Consider the following 14,412-nt stretch of genomic DNA (forward strand, 5'->3'; position numbering starts at 1 on the left):
GGCACACACACACACACACACACACACACACACACACACACACACACACACACACACACACACGTAGTCCCGGAAGACCCAAGACAGAGACTTAGAAGCAATTAGACAGAAGGGTCAAGGCACTAAGGCAAGTCCCAGCTCAGGCGGCTGTCCCACCTCACCAGCAGGTGGCACCAAACCACAGACTAAAAGATGAAGGCCGAGCTGGGGGGGGGGGGGGTGTCACAGTGGCTCTATTAGGACAACAGTGACAAGACCTCTCCTCACCCCCAGTCAGCCATGGAGCATTCTGGGAAGGAGCTGAGATGCCAGAAAGCAAGTAGCCTAACCTACAGCCTAACACACCCTCCCCACGGCCTACCCCAAGCATGGCACAGAAAGGCAGCTTGTAGATAAAACCAATCCTGGCCTAGCCAGGAAGGCTAGTATAAAGCAGGGATGAATAAAAAGAGTAGCCAAGATTATTCTTCTCTGTGTGTGCGTGCATGTGTGTGTGTGTGTGTGTGTGTGTGTACCACTCCACAGCCTTCATCTCTAAGCCCAAGAGAATGCTATCCAGACCTGGTGGGGTCACTGCCAAACTGCTTCAGAGAGGGGTAGGAACAACTCAGCAAGACACAGCATAACTACTGGGCCAACGGGGCCTGTTGGGCAGGCACCCCACACTCCTTTACCAAGCCCTGTTGTGGATTCCGGGCAGCTTGGATGTCCTCAGGCGCCAGGCTCAGCCAGCCCCTCCTTAGACTCACAATCCAAGCCTTTGTCCGCTGGCCTGCCCAGGCCCAGCTGGCCCCACACCAACCCAAGAGCCCCTGGAAACCCGAGCAGCTGGACGGCCACCAAGTACTTTTCCAGGCCGGGCCAGGGGCCCTGGGGAGACCGAGCACGATGGGGTGGGGGAGATGTCCATTCATCTGTGTGTCCATTGTTGCATTCTTTGGACAAATATTTATTGAGTGCCCACTTTGAGGCAGGCACAATGCTAGGAGCGCAGGATCCAGCAGCAGCCCCATACCCCCTCGGATCGTACATTCTAGAAGCGACTGCCCGTGGAGATGCAAATGAAAGCACAGTAAAGCAACAAGTCCTTCTTTCCTCTGGACCAGACTGAAGGAAGGGGCGGGAGAGAGGCAGGTGCAAGGCGTGGGCGAGGCAGGTGAGGATGCTACCAACTAAATTAAGGCCTTTCTACCCCAGAATTCTGCCTTAGAGGGCGGATGGTGGGGGTAGGGGAGGTCGTTCAGGGTTCCACCCACACGCTACTGTTGGTCACCCGGGCCCCGAACCAGCCCTTCCAGTAGACCGAGTCCTGCCCTCCGTGTTCAAAGCGGACGAAGCGGACACCTGGCCCGTAGTCGGTGAAGGTGTGGGAGATCTGGGGGTGAAAGGATATCGCGTCAGCCTCAGGGGTCTAAGGCTGTCCTTGCCATCCCACTTGAGCGCAGCAGCCTGACCCCAGCTGTAATTGTGTGTTCTACTTGCACAGGCTCCACAAGCTGGGGACGGAGTTTCCACAAGCTCTACCCGGGATATCCCCACCCTGCTCCCTCGGTCCATCTGGATCACCTCCATCCAACTGCCGTCCTCTGGCACAGCCACCGGTCCTGTAGTGAATTCTGACAGCACATCTTCGTACTCCGACAGCAGCCTCACAGTGAGCTCATACAGGCTGCCCGCATCCGTGCGACCCGAGTACCTGCAGGGGAGTGCGAGGTACAGACCTCACCTGCTGAGAGCCTCACTCTGCCAGAAATCTCTTCTGACTAGCCCAGCATCCCTGCCGGGCAAGTGCCCCCCGCCCAGTGTCCCCATTTCACAGATAAAGAAACAGAGAAGAGGAGACTGGTCCCCCAGAGCCAAACTCAAAGTGAACCAGACCCAACCTTGGAACCAAAGCCATCCTAGGAGGGACACAAATGTGTGTGTGTGTGTGTGTGTGTGTGTGTGTGTGTGTGTGTGTGTACATGTAGGGGGTAAGCAAGCCTTAATTTATTAGTAGTATTCTTGCCTTTTAAACACGAGAAAGTGCACACCCATTTGCTAACATTTTAAACTCAAGGCAGGAATAGCTTTCCACCGGTTGCCAACCCTTGCAGACCCGTGTTCCACGTGGCAACAACACTGAAAGTGTGGCAAAGGACTAATCCCTCCACCACCACCACCATTTCCCCTTCCCCTCCAGTCCCGAACCCTCCCCAACAGCTGCTCACCAGTCCTTCACCACGATGGCGGGCTGGGTGGTGTCCAGTAGCTCCTCCCAGTAGCCTTCTGCCTGCAGATCAATGACCTGCGCTTTGCGACACCACCTGGGGAAACAGGCGTCAGGACTCGGTGGGCCCCCGCTTTCCCCTCCCTCTCCCCCTTGCCCCTTCTCCTTACTCGAAGGAGGAGGCGAAGTATTTCTTAACGCTGTCATCTTGGGTAAATTCCACCCCATTGTCTCCGGGCAGTTCCTCCACCCTCCAGCCGTCCCCACCGTGCTCCACGTCGCTCCAGCCCTCCAAGTCCTCTGTAGGGATACGACAGCCCCACCCTGGTCACACAGCCCCTCGCTTGAGGCTGCGGCAGGGCTGACTTTTGCCCTGGCAGTGAGAGGCAGAGTGGCATGGGTCCTTTCTCAAGGTCTCAGGGGGCACAGAATGAGCGACGGAAATGTAGGCACTTCCTCACTCCAACCCCAGACCCAGTGTCCACAGGATCTGTCCCGCCCCTGTTCACTGAGAGTGGATGCCTTGGGAAGAGACTCCCCAGGGATCAGAGGGATGCTCTGGGCTACACAGAGTGCACCAAGCGCTTCATCTCATTTAACCTTGAAGCGGGCTGGCGCCGAGGGCTGTTTTCTAGAAGGGACGGTGGGTATCCAATTATGCGGCCCTCACCTTCCCCACACGGGTTGCGCAGCAGGTTGTGCCTCCTCTTGCTCAGAAAGTAGAACTGTTGCCAGTGGTCCCGCTCCTCATCAGCGCTGCCCTCGGGCACCAGCCCCTCCTGCTGGCACTTGAGCAGCCACAGTGGGGCGCTGTCCACCAGCTCCTTCCAGCGCAGGCACACCAGGCGGCAGGCCTGCACCAGCTCCGTAGCTGGCAGCTCGGCCAGCACGCGCAGCAGCAGCGGCTCAGGCAGCTCCGCCAGGTACTCCACGGCCTCCGCCTCTTCCTCCTCCGCCGCCTCCCGGAGCTGCTCCTCCTCCGCACTCGCCTCGGCGCCCGCCTCCTCTGGCTGCTCCTCTGGGCTCGCTTCTTCGGGGTGGCTCACACTCTCTGCGGACCGGGAGAGTAAGGGAAAGCTGTGACTTCCAAACTGTACCACTCCACGTCCCACTTTGAGTAAACCACAGCAGGGGGCCAGAGGTTCTTAACCCGGACTTGCTGGCACTCGAGGCAGAGACAAGCACATCTCTGCGAGTGTGAGGGCAACATGGGATACTGAGTTCCAGAAAGAGTAGAATCTCAATCTCTCTCTCTCTCTCTCTCTCTCTCTCTCTCTCTCTCTCACACACACACACACACACACACACACACACACACACACATACAAGTTCTGTAGTCCTAAACTGTGTCCAGGGAGGAGCCACAAATACTCCTGCTAAGCCAGAATTGTTTCAACTGTTGCTTCCCCCTGCAGGGCTAGTAGACATTCACAGGGATACATAATTAATGATGGGTTAGTTCTCCTAAGGACCCTCCCAGACCTCTGGGTCCCTCGCTGCCTCCGGGAAGCCTTCCTGGATCTACCTTTAGCATACCCTCTCACAGCATGAGGGTCACAGGCATTCAAGGGTATCCTAGCCTCTGTACTTGCTCTGGTTGTTTGATAGCAACCTTTGTGTACAATGGACTGACCTCAAGGATGTGGCCTGGGAGACACCACTTTCGTCCCTTGTAGAGTCAGGAGCTACTGAATTTTAACAGTGTTTATCATGAGCAAGATACTGCTCTGAGCCTTGGAATTACTCCCTCAATTCTCAACCCATCTCCTTCAGGCTGGGCCCAAGTCTGCTTCACGGAGGGACAGAAAGGTGACAAGGTCCAGAATCACACACCGTATAAGCAGTTGGGAGTCTGTGTTTGAATCCTTTCAGTCCAACACAGAAGCCAGCTTTACCAGCCACCAAAAGAATTGGTTGAGGACTGGAGAGATGGCTCAGTGGTTAAGAGCACCGACGGCTCTTCCAGAGATCCTGAGTTCAATTTCCAGCAACCACATGATGGCTCACAACCATCTGTAATGGGTCTGATGCCCTCTTCTGGTGTGTCTGACGAGAGCAATGGTGTACTCATATACATAGAATATTTTTTTTTAACTGGTTGAATTGACAATCTGACCTTGGTTTGGATACTGTGGATGCTCAGCTGTGAATATGAAGTGATTTAGTGTAGGTCCCACTGGCAGTGTTAGGAAAAGGGACACTCAAGGGCTCTGGGTGAGGAAAATGGGCTCAAGGTCCAGCTAGCCCCAGCCAGCCAATGGGAAAGGGAAACAGACAAAGAGAGGTACTAGGTGACTTGGGAAGAGTCTTCCTCCCCTTTTCCCATCCCTCACCCTCAGTTTCCTCATCTGTGAAATGGAGTCATCCTTGTGTCAGACCGTCAGTTTTATACTGAAATTCATCCCCTCCCCAAAAAGGAGCAAAGCAATGGGGACATCCACTCTTGCTAAGCCAGTGGGGACGCCTGACTCCACAGTGAGGACTGGGAGACAGGACAGAAAGCACTGCCTCCCAGGCTGGGTTCTCAAGGTCAGCCCACCAAATACCCAGGCTGGTGTGGGCAGCTGTGTATCTCTTGGATCTCAGCCCGCCTCATCTGGGCCACCAAAGAAGCCTTGAGTAAGCAGACACTGAGTGCGCAGTATCTCTAAAGGAGAGAGGGCCAGTGGGGAGGGGACCCAGCCACCCTGCGTAATGGAGGCTATCTCTCTGAGTCCCTGAAGACTGGTCTGACCTCAAGAAGCCAAGGGACTAAGGGAGCAGGCCTGGGGCAGGGGAGGGACAGGTGGCCTGTTCCCTAAACCTCTTCTAAGGTGATGCAGTCAATAGCACCTACACTGTCAGACACTGGAAAGCTGAATCAGGCTTTCCCCTCTCTCTTTAGAGCACACAGTGAGTCCTCCATCAGCCATGGTGAATCGTACACACACACACACACACACACACACACACACACACACACACACACACACAGAGCACTTTCCCTGCATTTCTAATGTGTTTTGGTCACATTTTCATATGTAGGGGTTTACTCCTCCATTGGCAATGAGAAAACGGGTTCAGAGAGTCCTAGCATTTCTTCCAGGTTCCACCACAGGACATCATCAGGCAGAAGGAAAAACAATTGTCCATCCTGCTTCCAACAGCTCTGGAGAGCTGGGCCCAACGTCCTCACCTCTCTACCATCACCCAACCCTGCCCTGGCCCCAGCAGATACCTGATGCTCCCCGGAAAGGTGTACCTCACCCAGTCCTCTCCCCTGGCCCCTAGGCCTGGCATTGAGGCCCCAGATTAGATTACAGCCCCCCCTCACCTGCTCCCTTGCACACAACTTGCCACATTGTTGCTGTAGGAAAGTTATCTAGCCCTGGATGCTGACCCTAAGCTGACTCACTCACCTGGATTGGGCCCCTGAGCCCGGGGACTTCCTGGGACCAGGAAGAAAACGGGAGCCTATTCTGGGGCCCTGTGGATGATGTTGAAGCTGGGCACCGACTGAGAGTGAGGACTTGGGAGTAGGGGGGAGGGGTCAGGGATGGAGGGAAGACTGGCCACCTCTGTTCCCTCACCTCCCCTAAAGAGTGAGCACTCCGAGCTGAGCATAGTTAGTGAGGAAGGGATAAGGGTCAAGGCAGGCAGGTCTGCTACCCAGTCTGACTCAGCAAGCAAACCCCTACAGGCCCAGCAGGGAGCCGGAGGGCAGAAGGGGTGGGGTCTTTGGTGCCAGAAAAGATGACTGGACAATCCTTGAGGACCCAGAGCTTCTGCCAAAAGCAGCCTTCCTCACCCCTAGCCTGGTTCCCACGGAACAGCCCGCTACTCCAATACAAGACGGCCCCTCCAGAGAAGGAAGTCCCTCATGAAGCTAGGATGGATGCAGGATGAAGTTTGTAAACCCTAGGACCCCGCGGGGACTCCCGAGGCTCAAGAGGCAGGGAGGGCAGTGCTAGCAAATGGAAGAAGTTCATGGAAGCAAAAGCTTGCAAGAACCCGGCTCTCAAACCCCAGGAAGTCTGGAGCCTGAGATGCCAGAGTCTTCCGATGCCATTTTGGAGACCCAGGCGTCCTCCTCCCTCCATATCACGACATCAGGCAGAAACCTGCTCCCTAGACTGTCTCTAGGGTTTTCCTGGCGCGAAAGTTTGAGCGCCTTCTGCGGCGCTGGTCCGCCCTGTCTCCCGGGTCTGTATCTAGCGGGGCCAGCAGCGGATACCTGGATCACCATCTCCATCCATCGCTGCGGTGCTGTCAAGAGAGAAGAGCCTGAGCGCTGCGGGTGGCGAGTCCTGGAGCTGCCCGCGTCAGCCGGGCCCGCGCCGCCGCGCCTCTTAAAGGCCCCGTGCGCCCCGCCTCTGGCCCCCGGCTAAGGGCTGGGAGCCTGCACCCCCCCACCCCACCCCCCGTAACCCAAGGTGCGGCTTCAGGGAGGAGCCAGGGACTGGAGAGGGGCAGGGACAGCTACAGAATGGGTGGGCTCCAAGTGTGCCTGGAGGATGACTGCAGGGCATATGGAGTCGGACTACTAGGGAGGAGAGGGTGCTGGCGCCGAGCCCAGTGGAGTTGAGGGTATCGGAGCCGTCCTCCTCCCCAACCCCCCAGGTAATTTTCCTACGCTGTGATGGGGGCGAGTCCGGGAAGTTAGCGGGTGAGGCGGGGCCTGAAGGAATGGTGGGCGGGGCCTTGAGGGCAGTAGGCGGGGCCGCATCGTGAACCAACTCTGGCAGAAAGGCGCAGTTCCAGTACCCAGCGTTGTGGGGCAGCCGGACTAAAATCTGGTGACGGAGAAAATGGGGTGGGGCGTGGGGCGTGGTCTGACAAACAGTGGGCGGGTCGCACCCCGGGCCTCCATTGGCCCGTATGGCTCACCCCCAGGATCCAAGGGTTTGGCGCAGCGCGACCAAATGTAGTTGACAAGGAGAATGGGGAGGGAGAGGGGCCAGTGTTGTGGGATGGGGATGGGGCGGGGTCTGATGAGTAGTAGGCGGGGCTGTGTCTTGGGTGCTGTTCTCCGCTGTTCTCCAACGCGTAACCCCGCTAAGAGCAGGTGACAGAAGGAGGGGAGCAGTGAGCGCCCCAGCAAGGAGACGTTTGGCGGGCAATAGGCAGGTCTGCATTCCGGGCCACGCAGGCTCGGGCTATACAGCCCCACGGCCTGGCAGGATCGCTCAGCGCGACGGATAGCAGGTGACTGCGGGAGGGGGAGCGCGCCAGTTCGGGGACTGAGACGCAGTGGGCAGAGACCTAGCGGGGAGGAGGGGCGCGCGCTCTGCGATTCTGAGGGCCTAGCGCCTTTAAGGCCCAAGCCTCAGGCTTTGCCCCCTCCCCCCCCCCCCCCCCCCGTACTGTGAGGCTTCGAAGAACTGGGCTATGGACGCCATCGGTGCTCAGAGATCTGAATCTGGTCTTGAGCAAGGTAGCCCGTTTTAGAGCCACGCATAAATGGGAGACTGCAGGGGAGGGGTGCGGGGCGGGGTGCGGGAGGGAGATAGGAAGGCTCTTTTCCACTGTACATCTTTCCTCAGGCTCAGGTAAACGGGTCATATTCTCTGAGATCTTAAGAACGTCACTGAGCCCTTTGTACTCCGTGACCGGTCCTGAGGGCCAGTGATAACCCCCGATCATCATCTCTGTCCCTTTCCCCGTGTGGGGGGTGGGGAGGAAATGAAGAGTGGCAAGCTGGAGGGCTCACAAGGCCTCCCATTGTTACCCTCCTCTTAAAAGACTGCTGGCCTATTGAAAATGGCTGGCTCTACCTTCAGTGAGGGCCGGGGCTGCCTCCCCTCCTCTGCTGTTTGTGTGACCTTGGGAAGGTCCCTGGGCGTCCTTAGAGGCTGTTCTTAGGTGCCCGGGTTGGGGGAAATCAGATCTCATGGTTTATTAAGCAACTCCCCGGCCCATGAACCTTGAGCTTCTGGTGACCCTGGAGGGAACTACCATGCCCCCGCCCCTCGTCCCGTTTACTGTGGAAACAGAAGGTGAGAACAGCACAGCAACTCTGTGGCAGAGTTGGGAATCTCTCTATCCCTGGGTGCTGGGATTGCCACTCGCCAGGGAGAAGGCTTGGTGTATAGCACGGCTCTCCAATACCCACAGGAGCGGGCTAGGAGACGCCACCATGGCAGTAGGCAACATCAACGAGCTGCCAGAGAACATCCTTCTGGAATTGTTCATCCACATCCCGGCTCGCCAGCTGCTGCTGCGCTGCCGACCCGTCTGCAGCCTCTGGAGAGACCTCATTGACCTGGTTACACTCTGGAAGCGCAAGTGCCTTCAAGAGGGCTTCATCACCGAGGACTGGGACCAGCCTGTGGCAGACTGGAAGATCTTCTACTTCCTGCGCAGCCTCCAGAGGAACCTCCTTCACAACCCTTGTGCTGAAGGTGGGTGCGGAGAGTATGCCTCAACAGGACACGTGCTCTATTAGGTGACCACAGTATGCGTCCTAAACACTGGCTGTGAGCCCTTTGGCTATATTATGGCCTTTATTCCTCTCAAAATAATTCTTAGATGCAGGGACTACTGACGCACCCACTTTTCAAATAGGTAGACTGAGGTCAAGGTACACACACACACTACACAAGAAGATAGGGAGTTGAAGGCCATCTGTTACAGGCTAGTCTGGGCTACATGAGGTTCTGTCTCAAAGCAAACCAGTTACCCTTAGTTGGTAATGGTGCTGATACCTGTAATCCCACCACTCAGGAGACTGGGGCACGAGGATCATGAATCCTAGGAAAAGAAATGAGGCCTCACAGACCCCAGGTTAGACCTACAGACTGTTCCAGAAGGGGCCTTGCCCATGGATGAAGGAGCCATGAAGTCTCCCTCGCATTCTGGTTCAAGAACAGATTATCTTCTGGTCATCTGGATGCCCTGAAGCCCAGGCTGTGCTGTAGCCTGAGAATGAGCTACAATATAGAAAGGACCATGTCTCCTGTCACATGGTCAAACATCAAGAAAAGTGGTGCGGGTGTTAGTCTGGGCAGCCCAGACCCACCCCTCCCTGCCCGCCCGCCGCTCCACCCCCACCCCAAGCTGACCTTGTTGGACTGGTAGAGACCCTCCTGTCTCTGCCCATCTGAGTTAACATTTTAGTACCTTTTTTTGTTTGTTTGTTTTTGTTTTTTCGAGACAGGGTTTCTCTGTGTAGCCCTGGCTGTCCTGGAACTCTCTGTGTAGACCAGGCTGGCCTCGAATTCAGAAATCCGCCTACCTCTGCCTCCCGAGTGCTGGGATTAAAGGCGTGCGCCACCAATGCCCAGCTGAGTTAACTTTTTAAAGGATTATAAAAATAGAAAAATGTATAGCCCCCAAACCTAAGATATTATGGCACTCTGCAGAAAGCCCCCCAGAGCCTTTCCTCTCAACATTTATTTATGTGTTAGGTCGTGTGGTGGGGGAGCTGTGCATGCTGCTGCACACATGTGGAAGTCAGAGGACAACTTGTGAAAGTCCGGTTTCTCCGTATGGGATCCTCAGATACCTCAGGCCATCAGGCTTGGGGGCAAGGACCTTTCTTTACCTGTGAGGCATTTGCTGACCTTGTTGTTTTTGAGACAGAGTCTTGCTATATTGCCCTGTGTGGCCTGGTACTCACTCTGTAGCCTAGACTGGTACTCACTCTGTAGCCTTGAACTCACTGCAATTCTCCTGCCTCAGCCTGCTGGGATGGCAGGTGTATGCAACCACAATTTAACCTCTATGCTTGATGGTAGCTGGCAAAGGGATCAAGGCTCAGAGAAGGAGAGTAACATGTCTATAGCCACACAGCCCATTGCTACTGGAGTTGAATGAGATTCAAGTCTGTCTGCCAGAACGTTCTCCATTAGAGAGGGAGTCCGGTCATCCAGGATGCTCAATGGAGTGTCTCTTACCTACACTCATGGCACACAGAAGCATCCAGTGTGCTACCTACAACACACGGGCTGGAGGGCAACTTAGAGGTCCCATCTCTGAGTAGGAGGCAGGGATGCTCCGAGACGCTGTCCTGAGGGGCCTCCTGCATGGTAGACTCTGCTCTCTCCACAGAGGGATTTGAGTTCTGGAGCCTGGATGTGAACGGAGGCGATGAATGGAAGGTGGAGGATCTCTCCAAGGACCAGCGAAAGGAATTCCCCAATGACCAGGTCAAGAAATACTTCGTGACTTCCTATTAGTAAGATATAGGGCCTTGGAGTGGGGGGAGCGCGTGTCTTAACATCCGGGTCCAGTGCTGAACTTCAGCCCCTCCTCCCCCTCCCCCAGCACCTGCCTCAAGTCCCAGGTGGTGGACCTCAAGGCTGAAGGGTATTGGGAGGAGCTGATGGACACTACCCGGCCGGACATCGAGGTCAAGGACTGGTGAGTGCTGGGGCGAGGGTCTGGGGGGGGGCCTGCTGCCCAGGCACCCCACCCCTGCCCTGCCCCCTATCTCCCAGGTCTTCACAGGGCCCTTCCTTCTCTTTATCTGCAGGTTTGCAGCCAGGCCAGACTGCGGGTCCAAGTACCAGCTGTGCGTCCAACTCCTGTCGTCAGCCCACGCACCACTGGGAACCTTCCAGCCGGACCCAGTGATGATTCAGCAGAAAAGCGATGCCAAGTGGAGGGAGGTATGTGGGCAAGGACCCCATGGGAACCTGGGCCTCGCTTGCTTTAGTAGAAGAATAGGAGTAAGCTTCCAGCTTAGACAACAGAGTCAGGAGACAGAGAGAGCCCCAGCCCAAAAGCAATTCCCAGAAAGGATGCCTCCATGGTGCACCAATTGCCTAGCTAGCATACACAGAGCCCTGTGTTCCATCCCCAGTGCTAAAAAGTAAGTAAGTATCTGGGCCTAAAGACTGCCCTCAATAGTTCACAATACTTTTGCTCCTTCAGAGGAGCCAGGTTCAAATCATACCACCCATATGGTGGCTCACAACCACCTGTAACTCCAGTTCCAAGGGATTCAAATCCCCTCTTCAGTCTTTTGCAGGTACCAAGCACATGCATAGTATATACACATACATACTGGCAAAATATTCATACACATGTAATAAACTAAAGGTGTGTAACCCGAAGTGCCCAGTATTGGGAAACTGAAGCAGCAATGGGTGAGGGCTAACTACCTTGGCAACCTAGGGAGACCCTGTCTCAAAATTAGAAACAGTGAAAAAAAAGGCTGAAGATAGCATTCAATGGCAGAGTGCCTGCCTAGCATGTGCTGGCTCAACTCCAGTATCACAGAAAAATAAAATAAAAACGTTCAAGGACAGCTGAGCAGTGGTGGGACACACCTTTAATCCCAGCTCTAGGATTTTCTAAATCCTAGGTAGATCTCTAAATTCAAGACCAGCCTGATCTATAGTTCTTCCAGAGGTCCTGAGTTCAATTCCCAGCAACCACAACCATCCGTAATGAGATCTGACGCCCTCTTCTGGTACGTCTGAAGACAGTGACAGTGTACTCACGTACATAAAAGAAATCTTAAATAAATCGCAAACAAATAAATAAAACATTTGGGCCTCGCAACTCCAGCTCCTGGGCCACCTTCTGGAAGAAGTGGGTACTGCATAAAGTGGTTTGCATAAACAAACATACCCACAGCTCCAACCTTCCCATCACAGGATCTAGTGGTTATTCCTGGTCTGGTCTTTAACTCGACTGTGTCTGGAATGAACTACAATCCAGAATTGGAAGGCTCACCAGTGATCCAGATCTTGAGGCTGGGACATACAAGTTTCTGACCTGGGTCATAGCATGGAAACCTTGAGACAGAGTGGCCATGGGAAGTTTAGGCTCAAGGGAGGAAATCCATGCCTTTAATCCCTGGAGACTGAGGCAAGGAGACCTCTGAGTTCAAGGTCAGCCTGGGACAAGCAAGTCCCAGATCCAGGCATCGTGGTACATACCTTTAATCTGGGCCACACCTTCTGCTGGAGGCCTATATAAGGACATTGGAAGAAGGAAGGTGTCTATTTTTCACCTGTTTGCCTTGTGGGACTGAGCAACTGCTAGATCCTTGGACTTCCATTCACAGCTGCTGCTGACCATTGTTGGGAGTTGGACTACAGACTGTAAATCACCAACAAATTCCCTTACTATATAGAGACTACCCATAAATTCTGTGACTCTAGAGAGCCCTGATTAATACACAGGACTAGCCTCTCAGCTCTGCTGCTGCTGCTGCTGCTGTGGGAAAGCAGCTTCAGACAATAAGTGAGCCCTATTGAAGCAACAGACAGGACCTAGTTGCCAGTTGATCAGTGACTTGTTGACACTGTATCAGTGACTTGTTGTCACTGTATCAACTTCCCTGGGGTGAGTTGGATCTAGGCTGAATAATGTGGTTTTTTGTTTTTTGTTTTTTGTTTTTTTTTTTTTTTTTTTTTTTTTTGCTTAATTTAATTTTTATTTCTTGTTTCAATTTTCTGATACAGGGTCTTATGTAGCCCAGGCTGGCCCCCAGCTTGCTACATAGCAGAAGACGCCTTGAGCCCCTGCTCCTCCTGCCTCTAACCCCCACCCTGCCTGGTTTATGTGGTCTCAGGACTGAACATAGGGCTGTGTGTGTGTCGCAATACAGGGCAAGTACTTTACTGAACTACAGCTCTTCTGTTGTTTTCTGATAGGGTCCCTCTAAGGTCCTATGTAGCCAGGGATGACCTTGAACTTCTGACCCTCCGGCCTTCACCTCCTGAATGCTAGGATGAAAGGTGTGTGTACCATCATGGTGCCGGGAATGAAGCACTTTTGATAAATCTCCCCCCAACCCCAGCTCTGTTCCTCTGTTCTTCTTGAAAAAGATTTATTTTTATTTTACGCATATAAGTGGTTTTTCCTGTGTGCCTAGAAGGTCAGAAGAGGGCTTCAGCTCTTCTGGAACTGAAGTTACATATGGTTGTAAACTGCCCTGCAGGTGCTGAAAATGGAACCCTGGTCCTCTACAAGAGCAGTCAATGCTCCTAGATATGAAGTCATCTCTCCAGTCCCCCAGAGTTTGTTTTTGGAGACAGATCTTACAGAGTAGACCTGACTGCTCCCCTCTGTCTGCCCCTGCCTCAGGTTTCACACACATTCTCCAACTATCCGCCCGGCGTCCGCTACATCTGGTTTCAGCACGGAGGCGTGGACACTCACTACTGGGCCGGCTGGTACGGCCCGAGAGTCACAAACAGCAGCATCACCATCGGGCCCCCGCTGCCCTGATGCCTCCTGAGCCCCAGTCCTCAGAGCCCTAATTAGTAAACAGTCAGAAAGGGCCAGCTTGGGAAGGGGAGGTAGAAGTCAGAAACTCCCAGACCTCATTGTTAGCCTTTGCCCCCAGCTGCCTCTGTGTGGAGTTTCTAATGTCTGGGCCACCCTCTTCTCTAGCACCCCCAGCAAAGCTGCCCCTCTAAGGGTGCAGTGTCTGAGGTTAGGCAGATACAACAGGTTTCCATACTTCTCATGCTTGCCTAGACCTGTTTCTACCCCTGACCTCTCTCCTTGTTCTCCTCAAGGGCCCTGAGAGCAGGGACAGACAACATATCTGACAGGCTTGGGGGCTGCCTTTAATGATGTCATAAGGCAGATCTAGGATAGAAAGCTCTGCTGGCCAGTCCTTAGCCTTGTGGTCAGCTGCTGTACACTCTCTGCTTTGGCTTTAAAGTCAGGCCTGGTACCAGATAGGTAGGATCAGACTGTCCTTGTCATCCTACCAATGAGTGCAGGACTCACCAGAAGACTCCGGATGAGAGGCCAGATGAGAGGTAGGATGGACCTAGCCAAGTTCTCTGTGGCTTGAAGATGCCCCAGCCCCATCGGTGGGAGCGTCAATTCATACACTACCCCCTTGACCCCAGCACCACTCCATCCATCCTGTTACATAGCCAAATAAAATGTTTCCAGCCTCTGTGTGCACTGCGGCTTTTGGAGGGGAGGGTTGGTTCATGTGCAGTCTATGCTATAAAGAGGGGTTGAGCATTTCAGGAGTGTGGCCATGGCATCCCCCAGCTTAAGGGGCAGAGCCCTCAGCCCTATAGCCCTCATGCCCGGGAATGCAATCCAAGGGGTTCATGCCAGGCTCTGCAGTCACCTTGACCAGAACTTTACTGATTTTTGGTTGATCCCAGCACACAACAGATGCACAATGCTTGTCAAAGTTAATTATCTCACTCCAAAATAGAACAGATGGGGTAAGCTAGGATGGGCCAGAGTTCACAGCCACCTGCCTTGACCTCCCCTTGAGCTGTCCTCCGCTTGCACTT

The 14,412-nt window shown here is 54.3% G+C and overlaps 2 protein-coding genes across 6 annotated transcripts; one reads left to right on the plus strand and one right to left on the minus strand.

Moving 5' to 3' along the window:
• Nucleotides 1-934: 934 nt before the first annotated feature.
• Fbxo2 (F-box protein 2) lies at nt 935-6,565 on the minus strand. The gene is made up of 6 exons (XM_029476612.2): nt 6,423-6,565; nt 2,880-3,260; nt 2,380-2,509; nt 2,211-2,306; nt 1,567-1,696; nt 935-1,375 (listed from the first exon to the last, which is right to left on the minus strand). Exons 1-6 carry the CDS (start codon nt 6,442-6,444, stop codon nt 1,241-1,243), a joined length of 894 nt encoding a protein of 297 aa, XP_029332472.1. The 5' UTR covers nt 6,445-6,565; the 3' UTR covers nt 935-1,240.
• A 458-nt stretch (nt 6,566-7,023) lies between these two features.
• Fbxo44 (F-box protein 44) lies at nt 7,024-14,059 on the plus strand. 5 transcript variants are annotated; one of them, XR_015047281.1, is made up of 7 exons: nt 7,167-7,393; nt 8,303-8,589; nt 10,238-10,364; nt 10,454-10,549; nt 10,662-10,797; nt 12,796-12,879; nt 13,229-13,314. XR_015047281.1 is itself a non-coding variant. In XM_085838596.1 (6 exons), the coding sequence occupies exons 2-6, from the start codon at nt 8,325-8,327 to the stop codon at nt 13,370-13,372; spliced, it is 768 nt and encodes a 255-aa protein (XP_085694722.1). In that variant the 5' UTR covers nt 7,024-7,090; nt 8,303-8,324; the 3' UTR covers nt 13,373-14,059. The 5 variants fall into 5 exon arrangements, 3 of the variants coding, with proteins under 3 accessions (XP_085694722.1, XP_021015272.1, XP_021015270.1); XR_003836477.2 differs by lacking the exon at nt 12,796-12,879 and adding an exon at nt 12,604-12,750 and having other exon boundaries at nt 7,168-7,393; nt 13,229-13,317; XM_085838596.1 differs by lacking the exons at nt 7,167-7,393; nt 12,796-12,879 and adding an exon at nt 7,024-7,090 and having other exon boundaries at nt 13,229-14,059.
• Nucleotides 14,060-14,412: the final 353 nt, after the last annotated feature.

Source organism: Mus caroli, unplaced genomic scaffold (assembly GCF_978045245.1).
Source record: "Mus caroli unplaced genomic scaffold, Mus_caroli_1 scaffold_6, whole genome shotgun sequence".
In the NCBI taxonomy this organism is placed as follows: Eukaryota; Metazoa; Chordata; class Mammalia; order Rodentia; family Muridae; genus Mus; species Mus caroli.

Coding starts and splice junctions, on each gene's coding strand:
- Fbxo44 (XM_085838596.1), top strand. CDS start 8,325: ATGGCAGTAGGCAACATCAACGAGCTGCCAGAGAACATCCTTCTGGAA. Junction 10,365..10,453: donor TACTTCGTGACTTCCTATTA/GTAAGATATAGG, acceptor CCCCTCCCCCAG/CACCTGCCTCAAGTCCCAGG. Junction 10,550..10,661: donor GACATCGAGGTCAAGGACTG/GTGAGTGCTGGG, acceptor CTTTATCTGCAG/GTTTGCAGCCAGGCCAGACT.
- Fbxo2 (XM_029476612.2), bottom strand. CDS start 6,444: ATGGATGGAGATGGTGATCCAG. Junction 2,510..2,879: donor GCGCAACCCGTGTGGGGAAG/GTGAGGGCCGCA, acceptor GTATCCCTACAG/AGGACTTGGAGGGCTGGAGC. Junction 1,376..1,566: donor AGGACGGCAGTTGGATGGAG/GTGATCCAGATG, acceptor TTTCACCCCCAG/ATCTCCCACACCTTCACCGA.